Here is a 25,201-nt window from a genome sequence, read left to right as displayed (position 1 = left end):
ATTAAAGGAGTTAAGACTATAGATTGCATAGAAGAGCTCCTGCCATGGATTAAGCTCCATGTGATGGTGACGATGCAATGGATACATTGCATTGGCTCAGTCCCCTCTCTCAAATGGCTCTGTATTTCTGCATTGACTGTCTAGTCTCGCTTTTCCTAAAGATGGATATACCATTCAACTTGATGTTGTACAATCATGATACAGTTTTATTTTAAATCAATTACAGCAAGAAATTGTAAAACAACACAGCTATGCCAATACTGTGAAAATTATTAAAAAAATTTTTTTAAATGTTTATTTATTTTTGAGACAGAGGCAGAGTGTGAGTGGGGGAGGGGCAGAGAGAGAGGGAGACACAGAATCTGAAACAGGCTCCAGGCTCTGAGCTGTCAGCACAGAGCCCAATGTGGGTTTGAACCCACGAACCGTGAGATCATGACCTGAGCCAAAGTCAGACGCTTAACCAACTGAGACACCCAGGCGCCCCAAAAATTATTTTAAAATAGACACATTCTGTAGATTAGTTTCTATAGTAGTCAACCAAATAGCAAGAGTTTTGCATTTCTCCCTAATAAACATCTTAATTGAACTTTATGAGTGAGTAATCCCCATTTGCTAGCTAAAGACTGGAGCTATAAAACACCCACAGCCAAAAATCTGTTCATTTACTCCCTCTTTTTCACAAATACCCCTAGGAAGTGATATCCTCTTTCATCTTTAAAAAGACAATGCCTTGCCTGATCTAGCACAGAGGTGTGAAATATTTACCCTCTATTATTCGAAAGTCAGGTACTTAGTTTGATCACAATAAGGACAAGACTCTTCCCTATTATAGTAATAAGGGGATGCATTTTTTTTCTGTTAGCTAAAACAGCTTTCATTAACAATTTTTAATTAATTTTATAATCTTAAAGCTGAGTACTGAGTGAAAGTAAGTAGGTGGGATGGGAAAATAAAATAAAAATGAAAAGATAGAGGAGAGGAATGAGGCAAGATAAATATAGGTGACACCTGAGTCAAACATCTGGATACGAGTTATAGATTCTCAAAAGAGAATGTTAACGGTGGTGGGGTTAATGATTCGTAGAACCTAGAAGAGGAAAGAATCCTACTCAGGAATCCCAGAGTGATATAACTAGGTGGTTCTTGCCTAAAGTCTATCCCATCCAATGTAGAGGTTAAACCATTGGATAGCACTACTGTCATCTGAAGGCTCAACTGGGTGAGGATCTGCTTCCAAACTCACTCATATGCCTTTGGGCAGACTTCAGAAGATCTACTTCCAACTTCACTCATGTGGATCTCTCTATAGGGCTGTTTCATGTCACGGCAGCTGGATTTTCCCAGAATCCAGTGATCTGACAGAATAAAAGAGAACCTAAGCACCCAAGATGGAAGCCACGATCTTTGATAATCTGATCTCAGATGTGACATCTGATCACTTCTGCCATATTCTGTGAAGTTAAAATGAGTTATTAAACCTAGTCTATACTCAAGGGGAGGGCATCACACAAGAACATAAATATTGGGAGGTGGGCATTATCCAAGGCCATTTTAGAGACTACCTTCAACACTGAATTCAATGCTATCAGTCAGGCCAATCCCAAACTTGTGTTCTGGTGGAGCTGGACTCAGTTCTGTCTATAAACTGGTAAAGGAATGAAGGAACTCTTAACTACTCTTTAGTTAACAATCCAAAAATTCAATAATTACAGCAAAAAAAGAGTCTTCTCTCTTACGGGTACACACAGAATTCTTTTCTAATGTTTACATTGTGATATCTGATATTTGATTTAAAATATCTCAATTTTAAAGTATTAAAATTTGGAAGAAACAAGTAGTAAAGGTGAGTTAAGTACTGCTGAATTGGGTTACGGATACTTTAAAAAACATAACTGTACTAACTTATCACATCTAAGAAACATAATAGTTTCTTAGAATAATGTAACACTCAGGAAATATTAAAAGTTCCCAGTTTAACTCCAAAATATCTTTTTTTGTAGTTGGTTTATTTATCCAGAATCCAAGTAGGGATCCACCTAATTGATTTAGCTGACTTTATGCTTACAGTATCCTTTATGCTTCTCTACCTCTCTGTGTCCTGTAAATTACTTTTTATGTCTAGAGGCTTTATTGGATTCAGGTTCAATTCTTTTGGCAAGAATCCTTCATAGGTGACTTTGTGTACTTATTCTGTGACATCAGGAGATGTATAATGATATTAAATTGATCATTGCATTCAGGTGTTGTCAGCTTGAACAATCCATTGTAAAATTTCCAGTCTTTCAACTAATTCCTTTGGCACTGTGATAATTTCCCACATGAATTCTTTCCTTCTTTGCTGCAAAATAATGATATTCTAATTAGTTAATTCCTTTGGCATTTGTAAGTTAAGATTCTTCCATAGAGTGCACATTTTTTTTTTCTGGGGCTCCTAAAAAAATGGCTCTGTTGGTTGAGTGTCTGATTTTGGCTCAGGTCACGATCTCACGGTTTGTGAGTTCGAGTTCCGCATTGGGCTCACCGCTGTCAGAGTAGAGTCTGATTCAGATCCTCTGTCCTCTTTCTGCCCCTCCCTGGCTCATACTGTCTCTAAAAAAAAATAATAATAATACATTTTTTTCTCGTCTTCTATTAGGTTTTCCTAAAATACAATTCATACAGAAAAGGTAAGATAAATGATTCTTTACTTTTGCTGATGAGTTTTTCTAATAAGTTATTACTTTAAGAATCTCTGAAATTAATCCATGAGGGATGTTTGTTTGCTTGTTTTTCTATAGATATAGACATAGACATAGATATAAATATAGATATAGATATAGATATAGATATAGATATGGGTAGATATGTATAATATGTATATGGAGATATATAGATATAGATATAGATATAGATATAGATATAGATATAGATATAGATATATAGAACACACACTATGCTTCAATCCATTGCTCTGATTATTATAAGCCTTAAATTTTATACAGTCATCTGTGGCCTTATATATCTCATTTCGTCTTATTACTATCTAAGATATTACATACTTTACTTATAGATGTTCTTAGCTTTCGTCTATGCTAGAATAAGATTCTTTAGAGTGGAATTTTATTTGTTTTTCTTACTTCAGTATTTCAGATCTTAGAAGAGTTGCTGTTACATAGTGAGTGTTCAATAAATATTTGTTGAAAATGAATCAGACTATGCAGTCACTTGCTAAGCCTGTGTGCACGCGCGCGTGTGTTTGTGTGCTGAAAGAGAAAGAGATAGAGATAGCCCACTAACATTTAAGCACAAGATTTGGAAGGGGGTGAGGGGATGGCAAAATGGATGAAGGGGAGTGGGAGGTACAGGCCTCCAGTTAGGGAATGAATTAATCACAGGGATGAAAGGCACAGTATAGAGCATATAGTCAATGCTATTGCAACAGTGCTGTATGGTGACAGATGGTAGCCACACTTGTGGTGAGCAGGGCACAGCCTATAGAGTTGTGGAATCACTATGTTGTACACCTGAAACGAGCATAATGTGGGTCAACAATACAATAAAAAAAAAAAAGATTTGGAACCAACAAAGAAATGACTGAAGAAGGAAAATCAGACAAACTAATTTTCAAAAATTTCAATGAAAATGTGTTTTAAGAGGAAGGAAGGCAATGGACTACTAGTTTAAAATATTTCTCAGAAGTTTCCTAAGATAAGAACAAAGGCTTACTTAATTTGGCAGCACGTTCCCAACGCAATCTGGGTCTTCAGAGCCTTTCTACTCTGTATCTACACTCACTTCCTTGGCAACCTCACCCAAATCTTAAATTAAACACCATATTTATGCAGATGTCTCTCAAATTTATATCTTTATAAATACCTGATATCCAGACTGATATATCTAACTGACACAACCAACACAACATCTCTACCTACATGTCCAATAAACATCTCGACAATTATAAAATTGTATATCTATTCTCCCCACAACTCTGAGGTCTGCTTTACAGGAAAGCCTATCCTTCTAATTAATCAAGCCATAATTTCTTGAAATATTCCTTGATCCCTCTCTTACTATAGCAGCTGGAAGACAGATGGGCAGAATTTATCGAGATAAAGATATCTACTGTAATAGGATTTCATGAAAAAAGAGTCTAGGTTCTGGAAGGAAGATCCTATTGTGCCTGGTCACTTCTCTAACACATGGGATGAACGTAGAAAGAGATTCAGGGAAATAGTGACCCTTTCCATTGCCCATTAGGATCCTGAAATCTACTTAGAAATCCAGATGCTGGGGTTCCAACCCCAGACCTATTTATTTAAAAAAGTCTTTAAATATATATATATATATATATATATATATATATATATATATATATATGGATTGAGAATCACTGGTTTAACTATTTACCAGTTGATATGAAACATCTCTTCACCTTCCTCTGTTGTCAGAATCTCTCTCAAACACCATCCTCATGATGTTACTCTTTTTTAAGTTTTATTTTATTTTATTTTATTTTATTTATTTTATTTTATTTTATTTTATTTTACTTCATTTCATTTCACTACTCTCTACACCCAATGTGGAGCTTAGACTCACAACCCCGAGATCAAGAGTTGCATGTTCTTACAACTGAGACACAGCCAGGAGCCCCATGATGTCACTCCTGAAAGTGACAGTCAATACTGTCTTTGAGTGGCCCTTTTTTGGCAGTGAGGAGGCTAGTTCAGAGTAGTGGTATTCACAATTTTTATTCATATAGTTTCTAAATGATTTTGAAAAATGAAATGCCCCCTCATATTTTTAAGATGACAATTATAAGTTTTATTTATATATGTAAATAGTTGCAAAAGATATAATTTTTGATGATTTAAAAACTTACACGCTCTGTGACGAAGGTCATTCAATGATCTAACATCAAAAGTAGCTTTTAATGACAGGCTGATGGCTAAATTAGTTCTCCTTCTTGTTGAAAACAAAGATTGCAAACCAATGTGTCTTAAGCATTAATGATATGCATAGGAATCACCCGGGGATCTTGAAATTCACCCAATAGAGCCTGAGATTTTGCATTTTGAAGAAGCTCCGAGTGGCACCTTTGTCCAAAGACCACATTCGGGAGTTGTCAGTCTACGAATCTTCTGATGGTCAGAGGCTTCATTTTCTGTCTTTCACAAATGTAGTTTCACACACTGACTTTAATATTTTGAATTGTCCTTTTGTTTACTGCTCTGAAGTTTTGTTTACCTTGAGGTATACCTTGTATACCTTGATATACCCTGATAAGATTCAAGGTGGGTTTGAGATACCCCTTTCTTGTGGAAAGTAAGAGAAAAACAACTGTGAAGTGATACATTCATCACAGGTGTATTTCCAGCCGGATACAGTTTAGGATGGGGTACATAAAGAAACTGAAGATCTGGAAATTGATTTATTTAAAAGTCTCCATGCCTATATACTTCTTAGAAAATGTCTATGTAGTCCAGGTATACAGTTAGCCCTATTCATGTAACAGATGTTGATCTGATGCTTGATGAATGAAAACGTATAGATTTCAAATTATTTCAGGAATTTCTTGCTTAATTTTTGCCCACAAAAATGTGCATAATAAATTTATTTATGTCTCAACATTTTCTAAATAAACAAAGCCATATTTACTACCTTCTAGATAAAATTTCCAAGAGAATCTTTGCCAATGGCATACAAACTTAATTTGAAATTTAATGCTGCTTAAATGAAAATTCCAAAACAGATGTTGGACAAATTTGCTCAACTAATGAAATGTGACTCCCATCTTGGCAGTCACTGAACTAAGGTAGCCTTTGGATAATGCTTTTTGGGCCTCAAGAATGATTTTTTTTTCCTAAGAGAAACAATGTAAAATAAATAGCGTCAAGAAAGTAAAGAAATAATATAAATTAGTATCATTTCTCAATCATGAAAAATGACTATCACATATGAAGAATGTGATATAGTAACCACATGGATTTTTTAAGACATGGATCTTTCAGAGTATGGAAAAAGAATGAAACGTGTTACTTATTCTGTTTCTGAGCTTTTCTGCTATTAAAAGCCTCTTTATTATTTCTTTAACAATCTGTGGGAAGTTAAGAATGAACTGCAAAGTCAATAATTTTTATAGAGAATGCTATTTTGTAAGACTGTAGCTGTGGTTCCTCTTTCCAGGTTCAATACTTTAATAACCATGCAAAACCGCATAAATACAAAATGATGCTATAGCATTTCCAATTTCTATGTGAATTATTTATTTTTAGGTACTCTGATTCACCACACTTTGTCAAGTTTGATTTGTTTGACAAAATCCCTTTACTAAGTACCTTCTATGTCGAAAGCATTGGTCCAGGGTTTGTAAGGATCAAAGAGTCATACCCTATGATCTTCCCTCACAGAAAATCTAGCTCAACTGGGAGTCACAGACATGTATGCACTGTGAGTAACAAAGTAGTAGATGCAGAAGGGCATGTGCTCTTGGCTCTGAGGCAGGTTACCGAATGAAGCTAGAAGACAGCAGATGTTTTGTGTTACTGCTGAAATTGAGGCACACTGCTGTAGAAAACTGAAACTGTTCAATCTTTCTCGAGTGACGAAATCTCTCTGGGCTGGTGAAGCAATGCATTCTCTTTTATTGGACGCCTAAAATTAGTGATTAAATATAATTTGTCTCACTAATTGACTCAGTAGGCCTCTCATCTGAAAGAAGAACAACTATATCTCTTCCATTCATTAGAAATGACTCTTGCACTGGGGAAAATAAGATTCATTGTTTGAACGCAACAGAAAATCCTTTCCTTTTCATCTGAGTGACATTTGTAGGAATGATTTGACTTACGGTTTTGCAGAAATTACATTTTCTGATTTTACTTGTGCTCCTCCGTCTGAAGTTATAAGAGATACTAACTTTTCATAGTGTTCTAAATTCAGCGTAAATGGTTTGATTGTGAACTGTTAAAATTGCTTATAGCCATTTAACTATTACTGATGAGAATATAAAACTAAACGAAAAACCTCACTCAGAACACAGAATTTTCCATTTGGAAAGTGGCTGCTGCATTAGCAAGCTGTATAAGTGTGGAATGCAAAGCCATAACATTTCCACCATAGCTAGTTGCTACTATCAAGGTGAAAGGCCAATGATGCAGTAACCACCCAGTTGATTAGTCTCAGAATGGTTAAAAACAGTATTTTGTGACTACTCTTATGCATTCTATTGTTTACAACCAAAAAGAAAGCAATTGCTGCTGTAAAACACAGTCACATAATCCGGTAGGTCTCTATAAACTACGGGAAGGACAAATGTGTTTGGATCAGGTGTTGTAGCCCTGTGGAATGAGACTTGGCCATCCAATTTAAGAAGGTTATTGAAATTGAATGGGAAGTGGCTTCATGTTGTAAATACCCTTTACCAATTATGGATGTTTACCTGAGAAATCAACAGACATACCTGCTGTTTTATTACACCATTCCCTCTTAAATTGCTTCTAGTGCCTATCTAGTTCGACAGAAAAGAAAACGAAAATGTGAAAGCATTCCAGTTTAGCCTTTAATTTTAAAGCTGCCAACTGACAACCAATAAGTGGCTTATGTGTTAGCTAATTAACATAAATGTTGAATTCTACGTGTCTCTTCTTCTCTTGAAATTTGTATGTGTTATTGTTTACAGTGTTACATCAGCAGTGCAAAAACAAAGTCCTGGTAATGTTTCTTTGATAAATCTACCTTTGATGGGCTTTAGATTTACCAAAAGAGCTACAGCTGAAACTTGATGCAAAATGTATTGGAATACAATTTCTATTTCTCCCATTTATTTTGGCTCTCTGATAAACAGGTTAAAACAACTTGGTCTTCTTTTCTTTTCTTTTCTTTTTTTTTTTAACATAAAAAGTGGTTATTCAATCAATGTTTGGTCTAGACTTTTTTTTTTTAATTTATTTTTCTATAACTTATTTAGAGACTGGAAACTATATATTTTTGAATTTTATTGCCATTGGAGAGGATTTCTTCTCCAGTACAATTTCATTAACAGAACCGGTTGAGTTGATGTAACCTTGGTGTTCACTTCAAGTATCAGCTGTTGGGTTTGCTGTCCCTGCCCCACACAAATGTTCTGTACTTCCAGCTGGAGGCCTGCCCTGTCCCTTCTGCACCACCACCTGTACAATTCAGAAGATGGTGCCCCTGAGTAAGCAGGTGTTGTGGGAGATGAGAGAATACTAAATTCTCTGGAAGAAAACTCAATTAGCTGGGTAAGGAGAATAGTACAAGAAAATTGTAAGCACAATTTATAACTGTCAAAAAAGTTCCCTCTTTCATGTCAATAAAATAAATTCATAAGGAATTTGTAAGAGCGAGTTTATGTAAGGTACTTATAGGTCAGAGATTTTTAGATTTCTTATTTGTCTATCTTAACTATTTACCTTTTAATAATCAATTGCCATTAATTTAATGGCAGACTGATTTGCAAATATAATACATAAAGGGAATTACCTTGAAGAGTTATGAATTGCCAGGTATAGAAAAAGTACTTAACTGGTCTTTGGACAAAACTGATAGAATCAATTAAAAATTAAGCAATTATAATAGCATTAATGTTTACATGAAATTTTGTCTATTTAAAGTTAACTAAAATAGAAACATTATTGTTATTATTGATATGAGCATTCCACGGTTCCTTTCTGGGAATGTCAAAGAGCAGAAGAAATTTTTCAAGATGTAGTAAAACTATTTTTGAAGTCAATGTAAGAATATAAAAGGAAACAAATAATAAATCCCAAGATAATTTTTAGTGACCACAATCATTTGTATTATGATGTTTTCTTTTCTCTTTTTTTAAAATAAAACTACTTTATGAGTCATCAGATTTATTCCATAATGAGTTTGACCAGTTCAATTCTTGAGATAGGGTCCTACAAAGGGGAGGAGTACACATTCAGAGTCTATATCAAATTGAAAATCGTTACATGGGATTTATTCAGCTGCTGTGTTAAAAATAATATAGAGATTTCAGAAAAGATTAGATTCTTCCATAGTAATGAAGTCACATTATACTAAAGAAATAAATAAGATAATCCTAAACATAATTTTGACTAATTAATTTGTGGGTTTGCTATTCATAGAAAAATCCTTAAAAGTGAGATTTTCAAATCTACTCCATACCTTACTTTCAGTAATCTATTTGGGGTTCTCCACCTTGACCAATGGAAAGAAATTTAATTTAATGTTTATACTCTCATAGGTATGGACCAAATAGCACAACTTGACACATAGTAGATATTTACTTAGTTGGTGATTGAATGAATAAATGAATTTTTGAGCCAAAGTTTAAAACTGGAATTTTTGTGACAGTTCTTATATTAGCTTTTACAAAGGTGCAGGATATATTGGTTTGCATATATATAAAGTAAATTTTATACTTACTTGATTCCTTGAACAGTTTCCAGAGGATTCTTTTTTTTTTAAGAGCAAGTTTTACTAAAATATTCCAACATATCTTTATCAGTGTCATCAAGTCAAAGGAATAACACAATTTTGCTTTAATGAAATTGTATCCCCAAATAAATTAACATACAGAATTAAAAACATCTGGTATTTCATTAACTATGAGTAAAATTTTTATTAGATGGAATTTGAAGGTAGGATAATATTTCTGTTCTTATGAGTTAGAATATTCTTGTCCTCCTAAGATGGGTAAGATACAAGGTAAAATGTTATCTTGCATAATGGTAATTTTATTATATGATGAAAATATTTCCTCCAGTAATACTACTTTTTGTGGAGGAAGATATAACATTTGATGGTTATTTCATTTCAAAAGGTTGGAATGTTTTAAGCAGATTCAAGAGTTGTGTAGCCGGACTACCTGGGTGGCTTAGTCGGTTAAGCTCCCACTTTAGCTCAGATCATGAATCGTGATTCAAGAGTTCAAGCCCTGCATCAGGGTCTGTGCTGACAGCTCAGAGCCTGGAGCCTGCTTCAGATTCTGTGTCTCCCTCATTCTCTGCCCCTCTCCTGCTCACACTGTCTCTCTCTCTTTCTCAAAAATAAATAAAAAACATTAAAAAAATTAAAAAAAAGAGTTGGGTAGCCAAGTGCAGCATAACTTCAGGTGTTTTGAAGAAATAGCTTTACTCATTAAATTATTACTCCTCTGAAAATAATATGAACAAACTAGTTTCATACAAAGGATCCAAGCTGCTGACTTTTCTAGCAATGTCAAATGAAATTTTCCCCACACTTGTGATTCCAGCCTTAGCATTACTATCAATGATAAGGGATTTCACGTATTTTTTCCTCACCTGAGAAAGTTTGAGGTTAGGGGCATCTGGGTGGCTTAATCGGTTGAGCGTCCAACATCAGCTCAGGTCATGATCTCACAGTTCGTGAGTTCAAGCCCTGCATCAGGCTTGCTAATGTCAGCTCAGAGCCTCCTTTCAATCCTCTGTCCTCCTCTCTCTCTGCCCCTCCCTCGCTCATGCTGTCTCTCAAAAATAAATCAATATTAAAAAAAAGAAAGAAATTTTGAGGTTATTCAAGAAAATAGAAACATCTGATTTCTGTCCTTTATCCTAAGTCATTTGTGTTGTTCCCTAAACAGCGCCCAGTCCTCACAAATACCTTTAACATCTGAATGGCTGCTTACTAAGTTGTTCTACAGAGCCACCAAATGGTCTTGCTCTTTTACTTTAAAAAGTTAACAAATTAAATGTTGGCATTGAGGAGCATTACTAGCAGAGGCCCACCGAGCAGACACTCAGGTGGCAGACATTATCAGCAGTGCTCAAGCATTACTTGTCACAATTTTAATTCCTCTAAATGAACAGCCTGAGCATGAAATATAAATGACTAAAAATTAAATTTAAGGCATAGTATTTTGCTTCAAGACTAATTGAAGAACCCGAAGGTATAGTAATGATTAAAACTGGATCATCGCATCAAGGGACAATGACATTTTATGGTATTTCTAGAAATTGAATTCAAAAGCTCTGTGGAGTTAGGGAAAAGACCTCTAAAAGTAGACGATGACCTTCTACATCAAATATACATATACACACACCAGCAATTGTTTGATGAATTATTCACCACAGTAACAAAGTGCACTATACATTTTAAATAGAATTGCTGAACCCCTAGTTGTTAATATTAGCATACCCACTCACAGAAGTGCAATGCTGTATTGTTGAGTGATGTTTGGATTGTAGTATTGATTGCAGCCTTCTGCTAAAATATCATGATAGGTGCCCTTCTCAAATTTCACAAACAAATCTATGTTGATTATTGATTTCATTTAGTAAATTTTGAAAGACTGATATTTTAAAAGCTATTTCAAATCCTTTGTAGACTTGAGAGGTTTGAAAAATAAGTATTCATGTTAATGTAAACCATGATTTTTTGGTCAAATATTCAGATTAAATATTTAGAAATATACACTATAGATGTTATTAGTGATTTTTAAGTGCACACTTCCAGAAGATTAAATGTCATTTGGATAGGAGAAAAAAAGGCATTGAGCAAATAGAATTGAATTACTGTTTTGTAAAATTATGTTTTACAATTTAGAGATAACAAATTTCCCTAATAACAATTTAAAAACTGTACCATACTTTTCATTTGATTGCTTAGGCTATAATTATTATGTATCTTGTCATCTGTCAGTTCACCTTACCACTTTCCCTCCTGGCTGCCATGTTCTCTTTCTCTACTATTTTACCCTCAGATGAGTCAGGATTACTGGTTTCTTGTATGTATTCACGGAACACTTACACGTGGGTGGAAGTTGAAAGTTTTACTTCTCGGGGAATTTATACCAGTCGTTGCACTATGACAACATCCAAGGATTTGGAATATGTTTTTCTAAAGACAGTCATGGGCATCGAATTTTTTAACTTCAGCACTATTAGAGAGAGTAAAAATTAAGAGGAACGTAATTGGTATGTCTCCCTTTATAAGATCTTGGGTAATTTGTTTAATTTCTCTGGATCTTAGTATGTTAGTCTATTAAATGAGTGAGTTGACTGAAAGTAGTGGGAGCAATTAAACTATCTTATTCAGGTAGAAAATTATGTGATTTTGAGGCCTGGCTTTATTGATTGATTGATCTTTTTACCTTTTGTCATTTTGCCCATCTCTCCCACCTCTACTCTGGCAACCACCAATTTGTGCTCTGTAACTGTGAGCCTGTTTTTGTCATTGTTGTTGGTCGGTTGGTTGGTTTTGTTTTGTTTTGTTTGTTTTAGATTCCACATATGAGAGATCTTACGGTATTTGTCTTTCTCTGTCTCATTTCACTTAGCATAATGACTTCAAGGTCCATTCATGTTGTCATAAATATGCATTCCAGACCACAATTTCTTTACCCATTCATCCATTGATGGACACTTAAGTTGTTTCTGTATGTTGACTATTGTAAAAAATGCTGCGATGAACATGAGGGTGTATATATTTTTTGTAGTTAATGTTTTCATTTTCTTCGGCTAAATACCCAGAGTGGGATTACTGGTACACATGGTAGTTCTAATTTTATTTTTTTTGAAAAATATCCATAGAGTTTTCCATAATGGCTGCACCAGTTCACATTCCCACAAACAGTGCACTAGGGTCTCCATGCTGCACATCCTCACCAACACTCGTGATTTCTTGTCTTTTTATTTTTTTAAGGATTCAAATGTACTTTATTTCTTCAATCATGCTCTATTTTATTAATTAATTAATTAATTAATTAATTTATAATGAGAGAGTAAGAGAGAGTGGGGGAGGGGCAGAGAGTGACAGAGAGAGAAAGAAAGAGAGAGAGAGAGAGAATATACCAAGAAGGCTCTGTGCTGTCAGTACAGAGCCCAATGTAGGGCTCGATCCCACAAACCATGAGATCACAATCTGAACTGAAATGAAGAGTCAGTTGCTTAACCAACTGAGCCACCCAGGCATCCCAGTATGCTATATTTTAATGGGTGAACAGTGCTTTTATCCCTTATGAGATGGTTTTAAAACAATTCAATATTATACCAGCTGGGCTGATCTCTCCATTCCTTTGGGGTGACTCTGCTAACAGGAGACACGTTCCATTCTATTCCAATTTATGTTGCTGTATTGCCCATACAGCAACACAGAAAGTGGCTCCACCAGCTAATATAGCATCACAATATTTGTCATGGAAATCAGGTGTCCATTTCTGGTGGCTCTGCTTTGCTATAGTTTGCTGAATGCTTTGAACTCCGAGAGACAACTTAGAAGACGTAGAGCGTTTTTGGCCCTGGGAAACATCCTGAAACTGAAGACAGAACTGTGGCAACTGCAGCTGCAGGTTTGCAACAACTCTGTGCCAAGTGCCTGTCTTTTTGATAATAGTTATTCTAACAGGTATGAAGTAGTATCTCATTGTGGTTTTGATTTGCATTTCTCTGATGATTAATGATGCTGAGCATCTTTTCATGTGCATCTTGGCCATCTGTATGTCTTCTTTGGAAAAATGTCTATTTCAATTCTTTGCCCATTTTTTAATAAAACCGTTTTTTTTGCGATTGAGTCCTATGAGTTCTTTATATATCTTGGATACCAGCCTCTTATTGGATATATGATTTACAAATATTTCCTCTCACTCAGTAGGTTACCATTTCATTTTGTTAATGGTTTTCTTTGCTATGCAAAAGCTTTTTACTTTGATATAATCTCACTTGTTTATTTTTGCTTTTGTTGCTTTTGATTTTGGAGTCATATCCAGAATTGTTGCAATTAATTTGTAAACCCTAACTTTAACCCTAAGAATCATTAGTTATAACTTATAATTACTTCTACCAAATTGGCATACAAAAATCTAATTTTTTTACATGTCCACTTAGAACGAAATATTTCTAGCATTGATGATGAACTAGGAATTTTAGTCAGATTGGCGTGAATTTTATAATGCAGTATCACTATGAAAAAATAACTGATAAAATTGATTTATCAAAAGGAATTCTATTTTTTAAATTTATATGGTTGAAATCATTTCTATTTTCCTGATCAGAGCCACAGAAACCATTTAGATTAGCTACATTCTCAGCCCCACGGCTAAGTCGGCAGGATCAGTGTTCTCTCCTGCTATTCCCTATCTGTGTCGTTTAGGTACTTACTACCAATAAACTGTGACCCAAAAGATGGAACTCTTCCTCCTTGGACCAACCAAGTCTCTCTTGCATCTCAAATAGAATGACAGCTGGGTGTCCAGGCTTACTTCATTATAAGGAATAAGAATTTCTAGAGAAAGAACTAATTTACTTACCCATCTCAGCAAGGAATGTGGCTTCAAGCATAATCTTATGGTTAGAAGGCAACACATATCAGATCCCACTTTAGCCTCTTCAGTTTTTCTCAGGGATGAACAGTCACGTCTCAGCCTGCAGCACTCCTGAAGGGCTCTTCCTGCACCGAGAGTTGGTTAGAAGGTGAACTTTCCTCGCCTTTGACTCTCACACACTGGCAGATGAATTCCTACCTCCTAGAAAGTGCTCTCTATTCTTTCCATTTCAGGCTGAGAGGAATTTTCTGAGTGGCATTCTGGTGGTATCTGAAAGAGTGCAGTTCTTCCCGTCTAGGCACCGGATGTAACTTCTGTTTTCAAGAGGAATGATACACTCCCCGTAGTTTATTACATCACTCTCTCATCATTCTTGATTCCTAGCGTGCAGAGAAAGGTTATTTTTCCCCTGCCTCTCCAACATTTTGGTTCCAGTTTATATCCTTGATTTGTTAACGTTAAAAAAAAGTGTGTGTTTATTTATTTTGAGAGAGAGAGCGTGCGGGCGAGTAGGGGGAGGGCCACAAAGAGAGGAGAGAGCCTGTCAGCGCAGAGCCTGACACGGGGCTTGATTTCAAAAATCGGGAGATCATGACCTGAGCCAATATTAAGAGTACTTATTTGGCTTACTGAGCAACCCAAGTGCCCCTATATCCTTGGTTTTTTATCAAGACTGAAATCTTGGCAATAATCTCCAGTAGTTTTTCCTGGCCTAATATGGCTAATTCAACCACTTTGAATGATCCCTAGATTATCAAATCTTAGGTAATTTTCTCAACTCATCACGCAAATTAGTTGAACCCTCTAAGATTTCTTCTGAATTATTAAGAGATTTGACTTTTACATTTGCCTTCTGACTGCTCAGACTCTGAACTGTCATGTTGTTCTTGCACCTATCTTTTGTAAGGGGGAAAAGAGAAAAAGGTTCTGAAGCAGTCTTAAGAAATGTCTATGAATTCAAGGCTATCTTTTTTTTTTAATGTTTATGCTGCATGCATCAACAGTTCATTTATTTTTATTATACAGATATAAAATAATTATTTTTTTGTAATTTTTTGCTTGTTTGTTTTTATTTATTATCAGGTTAGCTAACACAGTGTAGTCTTGGCTTCAGGAGTAGATTCCAGTGATTCATCTTTAACATACAACAACCAATGCTCATGCCAACAAGTGCCCTTCTTAATGTTCAACAACCATTTTCCCAACCCCTATTAACCCTCAGTTTGTTCTCTGTATTTAAACATTTCTTACAGTTTGCCTCCTTCTCTGTTTTTATCTTATTATTCCTACCCTTCCCCTGTGATCATCTGTTAAGTTTCTCAAATTCCACATCGGGGGAAATCATGTGATATCTGTCTTTCTCTGACTGACTTATTTCACTTAGCATAATACCCTCTAGTTCAATCCGTGTTGTTGAAAATAGCAAGATTTCATTCTTTTTCATCGTTGAGTAGTATTCCATAGTATACATATACCACATCTTCTTTGTCTATTCATTAGTTGGTGGACATTTAGGTTCTTTCCATAATTTGGCTATTGTTGAAAGTGCTGCCATAAACATTGGGGTGCATGTGTCCCTTTGAATAAGCACTCCTGTATCCTTCAGATAAATTCCTGGGTCACAAGGTAATTCTATTTTTAATTTTTTCAGGAACCTCCACACTGTTTTCCAAAGTGGCCGCACCAGTTTGCATTCCCACCAATAGTTCAGGAGGGTTCCCCTTTCCCCATATCCTCACCAATATCTGTTGTTTCTTAAATTGTTAATTTTAGCCACTCTGACCAGTGTGAGGTGGTATCTCAGTGTAGTTTTAATTTGTATTCCCCTGATGATGAGCAATGTTGAACATCTCTTTATGTGTCTGTTTCATGTGTCTATTCTTGTGTCTACTCATGTCTTCAGCCCATTTCTTCACTGGATTATTTGTTTTTAAAGGTGTTGAGTTTGGTGAATTCTTTATACATTTTGGATACTAACCGTTTATCCAATATGTAATTTGCAACTATCTTCTCCCAATCTATTGGTTGCTTTTTAGTCTTGTTGACTGTTTCCTTGGCTGTGCAGAAGCTTTTTATCTTGATGACGTTCCAATAGTTCATTTTTGCTTTTATCTCACTTGCCTTCAGAGTCATGTCAAGTAAGAAGTTGCTGTGGCCCAGTTTGAAGAGGTTGGTGCCTGTTTTTTCCTGTAGGATTTTGATGGTTTCCTGTCTCATATTTAGATAAGTGGCCCAGTTTCATTCTTCTGCATGTTGCTGTTCAGTTCTCCCAGCACCATTTGCTCAAGAGACTATCTTTTTGCGAGTGGTTAAACTTCGCAAAATGCCTAGGTATTATCCTACTGAAGATGTGCCTCGGAAGCTGTTGAGCCATGGCAAAAAACCTTTTAGTCAGCATGTGAGGAAACTGCGAGCTAGCATCACTCCTGGGACCACTTTGATCATCCTCACTGGGCGCCACAGAGGCAAGAGAGGGGTTTTCCTGAAGCAACTGAGCAGTGGCTTGCTACTTGTGACTGGACCTCTGTCCCTTAATCGAGTTCCTCTGCGTAGAACACACCAGAAATTTGTCATTGCCACCTCCACCAAAATTGATATCCCCAATGTGAAAATCCCCAAACACCTCAGTGATGCTTACTTTAAGAAGAAGAAGCTGCGTAAGCCCAGACACCAGGAAGGTGAGATCTTCGACACGGAGAAAGAGAAATATGAGATTACAGAGCAGCGCAAGGTTGATCAGAAACCTGTGGACTCGCAAATTCTGCCAAAAATCAAAGCCGTTCCTCAGCTTCAGGACTACCTCCGCTCTGTGTTTGCTCTCACGAATGGAGTTTACACTCACAAATTGGTGTTCTAAATTTCTTAGAAAGAACCTAATTAAATAACAGATCCATCTCAAAAAAAAAAAAAAAAGATGTGCCTCTTTTTTCCACTGGATACTCTTTCATGCTTTCTCAAAGATTAGTTGGCCATATATTTTTGGCTCCATTTCTGGGTTCTCTATTCTATCCCATTGGTCTGTGTGTCTGTTTTTGTGCCAATACCGTACTATCTTGATGATTACAGCTTTGTAATACGTGCTAAAGTCCTAGATTGTGGGGCCTCCAGCTTTGGTTTTCTTTTTCAACATTATTTTGTCTATTCAGGGTCTTTTGTGGCTCCATACGGATTTTGGGATCGTTTGTCCTGGTTCTGTGAAGAATGTTGGTGCTATTTTGATTCGGATTGCATTGAATGTATAGATTGCTTTGGGTAGTATCAAAATTTTAACAATATTTGTTCTTCCAATCCATGAGCATGGATGTTTTTCCATTTCTTTGTGTCTTCTTCAATTTCTTTCATAAGCTTTCTATATTTTTCAGTGTAAAGATATTTTACCTCTTTGGTTAGGTTTATTCTTAGGTATTTTATGTTTTTTGATGCAATTGTAAATGGGATCAATTCCCTGATATCTCTTTCTGTTGCTTCACTATTGATGTATGTGACTGATTTCTGTACATTGATTTTATATTCTGTGACTTTGCTGAATTCATGTATCAGCTCTAGCATTTTTTTTGTGGAGTCTTTTGGACTTTCTATGTAGAGTATCAGGTCATCTGTGAAGAGTGGGAGTTTGACTTCTTTGCCAATTTGGGTGCCTTTTATTTTGTTTTGTTTTCTGATTTCTGAACCTAAGACTTCCAATACTATATTAAACAACAGTGGTGAGAGTGGACATGCCTGTTGTCTTCCTGATCTCAAGGGAAAGCTCTCAGTTTTTCACCACTGAGGAAAATATTAGTGGTGGGCCTTCAATATATGGGCTATTGTGACGTTAGGGTATGTTTCTTCTATCCTAACTTTCTTGAGGGTTTTTGTTAAGAAAGGATGCTGTATTTTGTCAAATGCTTTTTCTGCATCTATTGATAGGATCATATGGTTCTTATCCTTTCTTCTATTAGTGTGAGGTATCACATTGTTTGATTTGAAAATATTGAATCAGCCCTGCAGTAAAGGAATGAATCCCACTTGATAATGGTGAATAATTCTTCTAATGCACTGTTGAATTCAATTTGTTGGTATTTTGTTGAGAATTTTTGTGTCCAGTTTCATCAGGGATATTGGCCTATAATTCTTCTTTTTAGTGGCGTCTTTGTCTGGTTTGGGAACCAAGGTAATGCTGGCTTCATAGAATGAGTCTGGAAGCTTTCCTACCATTTCTATTTTCTGGAACAGTTTGAGAAGAACAGGTATTAAGTCTGCTTTAAATGTCTAGTAGAATTCCCCTGGAAAGCCATCTGGCCTAGGACTCTTATTTGTTGGAAGATTTTTGATTACTGATTCAATTTCTTCCCTGGTTATGGGTCTGTTCAAATTTTCCATTTCTTCCTATGTGAGTTTGGTAGTGTGTCAGTGTCTAGGAATTTATCCATTTCTTCCAAATTGTCCAATTTGTTGGCATATAATTTTCATAGTATTCTTTAAAAATTATTTGTATTTCTGTGATGTTAGTTATGATCTCTCCTCTTTCATTTGTGATTTTATCTCCTGGGTCCTCTCTTTTATATTTTTGAGAAGTATAGCTAGGGGTTTATCAATTTTGTTTTTCCAAAAACCAGTTCTTAGATTCATTGGTCTGTTCTGTTGTTGTTGTTGTTGTTGTTGTTTTGTTGTTGTTTTAATTCTGTGTTGTTTATTTCTGCTCTAATCTTTATTGTTTCTCTTCTTCTGTTGGGTTTGGGCTTTCTTTGCTGCTCCCTTTCTAGCTCCTTTACGTGTGAGGTTAGGTTGTGTATTTGGGACCTTTTTTGCTTCTTGATATAAGCCTGAATTACAATGTATTGTCCTCTCAGGACTGCCTCTGCTGCATCCCAAAGGGTTTTGGACTGTTGTGTTTTCATTTTCATTTGTTTCCATATATTTTTTAAATTCTTCTTTAATTTCCTGGTTGACCCATTTGTTCTTTAGTAGGATGTTATTTAACCTGCATGCATTTGGGGGCTTTCCAGATTTTTCTTGTTGATTTCAAATTTCATCGTGTTGTGATGTGAAAATATGCATAATATGATCTCAGTCTTTTTATACTTGTTGAGGGCTGTTTTGTGAACCAGTATGTGATCTACTTTGGAGAATGTTCCATGTACACTCGAGAAGAATGTGTATTCTTCTGCTTTGGGGTAAAAATTTCTGAATATATCTGTTAAGTCCATCTGGATCAATGTAGTATTCAGAACCATTGTTTCCTCATTGATTTTCTGCCTAAATGATCTGTCCATTGTTGTAAGTGTAATATTAAAGTCCCCTACAATCACACTATTATTATCAGTAAGCTTGCTTATGTTTGCGATTAATTGATTTATACATTTAGGTTCCTACTCATTGGGAGCATAAACATTCACAGTTGTTAGCTCTTCTTGATAGATAGATGCCTTAATTAGGATATAATGCCCTTCTTCACCTCTTGTTGCAGTCTTTGTTTTAAAACCTAGTATGTCAATATAAAATTTACTTTATCTCTGGCTTTCTTTTGATATCCAGTAGCATGATAGATGGTTCTCCATCCCCTCACTTTCTATCTGCTTGTGTCCTTAGATCTAAAATGAGTCTCTTGTAAGAAGCTTGTAGATGGATCCTCTTTTTTAATACATTGTGATGCCCTATGTTTTTTGAATAGGGCATTCAGTCCATTTACATTGAGTGATTATTGAAAGGAAGGGATTTAGTGCCATTGTATTATCTGTAGGTTTTGTGTGTGTGGTGATGTCTGTGGTCCTTTGTAGTCTTTGCTGCTTTCCACTCACAGAGTCCCCCTTAGGATCTCCTGCAGGGCTGGTTTAGTGGGCATGAACTCCTTCAGTTTTTGTTTGTCTGGGAAAGCCTTTACCTCTCCTTCTATTCTGCATTACAGCCTTGCTGGATAAAGGATTCTTGGCTGCATATTTTTCCTATTAAGCACATTGAATATTTCCTGCCACTCCCTTCTGGCCTGCCAAGTTTCAGTGGACAGGTCTGCTACTCCCCTTATGTGTCTACCTTTGTAGGTTAAGGACTGTTTGTCCCTAGCTGCTTTCAGAATTCTTTCTTTTTCTCTTTCTTTCTTTCTTTCTTTCTTTCTTTCTTTTTTTTTTTTTTTGCCAGTTTCACTATATTTCATGGTGTTGACCCGTTTTTGTGGATTTTGAAGGGAGTTTTCTGTGCCTCTTGGACTTGGATACCTGTTTCCTTTCCCAGATAAGGAACGTTCTCAGCTCTAATTTGTTCAAATAAGCCTTCTACCCCCTTCTCTCACTTTTCTACTTCTGGATCTCTCATGATATGGATATTGTTTCATTAATTAAATCATTTAGCTCTCTAATTATCCCCTTATTGTCTAGCAATTTCCTTTCCTCTTTTTTTCAACTGCATAGTTTTCCAAAATTTTATCCTCTATTTCACCTGTTCTCTCCTTTGCTTCTTCCATCCTCATTGTCACTGTCTCTAGTTTATTTTGCATCTCATTTATAGCATTTCTCAGTTCATCATGACTATTTGTTAGGTCTTTGTTCTCTGTAGCAATAGATTCTCTGCTGTTGCCTATGCATTTTTTCAAGCCCAGCTATTAGTCTTATTACTGTACTTTTAAACTTGCTTAGATACATTGTTTATATATGTTTTGAGCAATTCCCTAGCTGTAATTTTTTATGGATTTTCTTTTGAAGACAATTCTTTTACGTCATCATTTTGGCTAGTTTTCTGTCTTTTACGTGTTTTAATAGCTTATGTGTCCTGCACCTGTGAGAACTTCTATGTCGTACACCATCCAGGGCCTGGCCCTTCAGGAACTATTTTTTGGAGTGTGTTTCATGTACTCTGTTGTTACATTTTGGCTGCTCTATCCCACTGATCAGTTCTCTGAAAAGCCCTTTCTTGCTTGTGGTAGTGCAGTGTTTGGACCTTCAGCCAAGTGTGCTTTGGCTTGTTAGTTGAAGTAACCCTGGAAAAAAGGAAAGGGGAGGAAGATGCCTGATCTCATACAAACAGAAAAATGAAAGGGGTGGAAAAAAGACCAAGCAGTGAATAAAAAACTATAAGCTTCAATCAAGAGAGAGGAAAAGGAAAATAAAGAAGAAGAATATATAGAAAAAGAATAAAGTAAATAAAAAGAATAGAGTAAATGCCTAATTAAACAAACAAAACAGAATATATATATACACACTATATATATATATATATATACACTATATATATACACTATATATATATATATATACTATATATATAAAATAAGAACTGACGAAAAACCATATCAGAAACTATGAGCCTGATTCCAAAGGAAAAAAAGAAGAGCTAGAAAGAAAAAAAAAAGAGAAGAGAAGTGAAGAGAAGAAAAAAGATAAAAGGAAAGGAAAAGAAAGGGAAGGGAAGGGAAGGAAAGGAAAGAAGGAAAGGAAAGGAAAGGAAAGGAAAGGAAAGGAAAGGAAAGGAAAGGAAAAAAAAAAAAAGACAAACAGACTAACATACAAAACCGCAGGAAAGTTGTCTGTTGGTGACTGGCACTGGTGGCTGTCCTGGGAAGAGAGGCTGTCTGATTCATTCAAGTGTCAGTCTTGCTCCAGTAGATAAGCAGCTGCCTGGCATGGAGGGGTGGGGTTTAGTGTAAGAGGTTCCAGCTTCCACTGGGTTCCCACTGTCCTGTTTCCTGAATCCCCATCCTGTTGGTGATGGGGAAAAAATGCTGACTCCCTAATCTCTCCTCCCCAGAAAGAGTGTCTCAAACCACACTGTTCAAGCAACCCTCACAGAGCAACATGGACGGTCAGCCTGCCCTACTCCACAGTCTGCTGCTCTTCATAGGTGCTCAGCTGGGATTCAAACCCAATGTCTTAAAGAGCCCTGCACCTCATGGACCACGTTCTGGTATTGCACCACCCAGCCCTGCCAATGAAAAGCCTTTTGGCTGGCACTTGCAGGGCCTTTTGTCCTTCTGGAGGCAATAAACGCTCTTCCAACAACACTCAAGGGAAGGGACTGTTCTCTCCCAGTGTGGCCCTGAGATCGCTACAGTGCCCTGGAGTCAGCTCCTTCCCCCTCCCACACCCCAGGGGCGTGCACAGGGCCAGCTCAGGTCAGGAGAAAGTTGCACACCCTGAAAACTCAGATCTTTAGCTCCTAAGGCTGTTTGCCAAATAGAAACTGACACTCTCCATATTTCTCATTCCCCAGTCCATGGTACCGAGAGGTTTACCTCTTGTACTTACTCAATACCCCAATTCCATAGCCTCTCTGTCTTTCCCTTTTGTCTCTCTACAGAAGGGGTTTCCTCCCTTCCATGCCAATGCTGTTTTTCTCCCCCAATACACATACATGCACCTTGATCCTGCCAAGCTGTCTCCCTCCACCTGTGAAGATCCTTCTGCACTTTACATATTGATTCCCTGGGTGTTGTGAGTGATATGACCTCAATACAGCTGTCTTTGAGGGATGAGGGAAATCCTGGTCCTCCTACTTCGCCACCATCTTAACTCCTCCATCAAGGCTATCTTTGATTGTTGTTGTAGGGTTTTTGTTCATCAATGATATACTTCCCTCAGATAAAACAAAACCTCTAAAGAAATTGAACATATTTTGAAATAAATGTATTGAAGGGATGGCTCATGTAATCCAAGTTCTACAGAAAGGAACTGAAAATAATAAGGAATTAATGAGAAGGAAAGAAAGGGTTGAAGGGTGTCTAGGTCACCACAAATTCAAAGAACATGGTAACTGATGGTTATGGAATCAGAAACTGAGTGGTACAGACTGAAATATCCTATTGTTGTGATGGTACCTGAGGAAGACTGAAAGAAGATGTTTTAATATTTCCAGAATGATCATTTCTGACTCAGATATTAAGAGATAATGCCAAAGAGAAAGAGTACAAAGGCAAAAGCTTCAAAGGAACAAAGTGTTAAGGAATATAGTGTATGAACGACTTAAAAATGGTAGTCAGGGTTCCCTCCCACTTTCTGATTCCCAGACAATGGAGTGTTACATGCTTACTACTTCCTTGTTAGCTACATCCTTGGAGAAGGCTTTGGGGGAACAGTCTCCTCATGGTATAACAACATTGAAGAAAGTGAAAAAAATGAAGGAAGTTTTTATTATGAAAAGAAAGTTCTAAAGGTAGCAACACACAAGTTTTAGGAAAGAAATCCAGAAACTTAAGAAAAGGCAAAAGAAGAAAAAGAATAAACAAAAAATGACATGCAACAACATGTAAAAAGAAAAGGGTACTTAGTGTATGTGTTATTCAATGCTAGTTCAGATTTTACCTATTCTTCAACTCTATGATTTCTTGATATCTGTACTTATGTATGGTCTATTCTGTTTTCCAAAATATAGATATAGAAATACTAATCCTGATAGATATCCATTGAAAAGACAACTTAATATATTTGAAAAATAATTTTTATAAAAATGACCCCAAATTTACAAACAAAGATGGCTAAAGGTTCTTGAAAGAACCTTTGAACATTGTCTAACAGATCCACCCCTGGATCATTTATTTAAGAGGAGGTCCTTCCCTTGTTTGTTGTTTTTTGTTTTGTTTTTTAATAAAATTTAATATTGACAAAGGTTAGGCTTTGTGAGGTACATGTTGACTTTTTTGTGAGGTAGAGATGTAAATTAATACTGATGAGTAGAAATGATTACCTCAAAGGTTACAGTTTTACTGTCTTATAGGACATAAATCAGTTTTGTCTGTAATGTAACAAATTTATTCAGCATGCCTTTTCTGATGGACTATACAAATTTCTGGTCTTCAAATCATCCTCCTGCTGGCTTTACATTTTTTTGAATTAAATAAAATTTTGCACATGCTCATACTATATTTTATGAGTCATATTTGTAACTTTAAAAATACTATGCATATGTATACGTATATATATGTATATGTGTATATATACATATTTATATATATAAATATATAAATATATTTATTATTATATTATTATATATTAATATTAATATATAATATATTATTATATTAATATATTATTATAGTATATTTAAATATATTTATATTAATATAAATATATTTATTATATATATATATAATACCATGACTTTTCCCCAAAATTCACAATGCACATTAATATATGAAGAATTCTTAGTATTTTAGTAAATATATTGTGTACATGTGTTTAAACAAATGAATTAACTACATCTGTTTCTTTAATAAAAGCATTTTGGGAAATGTTCTTTACAATACTTATACCTGTGAGATAAATAATTATCAAATATCTTACTGGCATAAACAATCATACTGCACAAATATTAGACTGAACCCTAAATTATCCAGATAGATAAGTAGGTAGGTTGACATATAGATAAAGAGAGAAATAGATATGAATAAATCCAAAACTTATCAAATTTACCCTTTAGGTTGATACAAAATAAGTGATGAAATTTGTAGAAACTGAGATTAGCCTCACGTAAGTCACATGCATATCACTGAGAGTCAAATGTATCTTCTGATGAAGAATACAATGCACATGCACATGTATTTACAACTTCCAGAAAAATGACAAATTAACTTAGGCTGTTGACTTCCTCACTAAAAGACAACAATGGAGAGGCCACAGAGCAACTAGCCATTTCAGCAACTAGCAAGATTGTTTTTAGGAATCCAAAAGAACCACAGACAGAAGATGCTGGGAAAGGACCTTCCAGGTATGCTCTTTTCTTTACCCTCCACACTCCTGCTTCAGTGTGACATTGAGGTCATCTGGAGCCTGGCTGGGATGGGAGCTACAACAAGTGCTGGGAAGCTAGCCATCCTCTGAATGTTTGCTTTTCCCTTTTCCTTCTGGATAAGGCAATTGTATCAATGAGTGTTGGTCTCAAAAAGAAAAAGCAGAGCCTAGAGCACAGGGTCTAAAACATTTCTTTGCAGATAAAGGATTCCTGGGAAAGAAACAGAGTGGATGGTCA

The 25,201-nt window shown here is 35.8% G+C and overlaps 1 protein-coding gene and 1 long non-coding RNA gene across 2 annotated transcripts in view; one reads left to right on the top strand and one right to left on the bottom strand.

Moving 5' to 3' along the window:
• LOC123384950 overlaps window positions 1-14,534 on the bottom strand; it is a 112,157-nt gene extending 97,623 nt beyond the window's left edge. The window contains exon 1 of the long non-coding RNA XR_006596781.1: window positions 14,255-14,534. This is a non-coding gene — a long non-coding RNA (uncharacterized LOC123384950). The remainder of the gene's footprint in view (window positions 1-14,254) is intronic.
• Window positions 14,535-16,572: 2,038 nt separating this feature from the next.
• LOC101085971 (60S ribosomal protein L6-like) lies at window positions 16,573-17,164 on the top strand. Its single transcript, XM_045056965.1, has one exon. The coding sequence runs from the start codon at window positions 16,593-16,595 to the stop codon at window positions 17,124-17,126; it is 534 nt and encodes a 177-aa protein (XP_044912900.1). The 5' UTR covers window positions 16,573-16,592; the 3' UTR covers window positions 17,127-17,164.
• Window positions 17,165-25,201: the final 8,037 nt, after the last annotated feature.

The sequence above is a fragment of the Felis catus genome, chromosome B1 (assembly GCF_018350175.1).
Source record: "Felis catus isolate Fca126 chromosome B1, F.catus_Fca126_mat1.0, whole genome shotgun sequence".
NCBI lineage: Eukaryota > Metazoa > Chordata > Mammalia > Carnivora > Felidae > Felis > Felis catus.
Note: the sequence above shows the minus strand (reverse complement) of the source record. Positions and strands in the feature narration are given on the sequence as shown.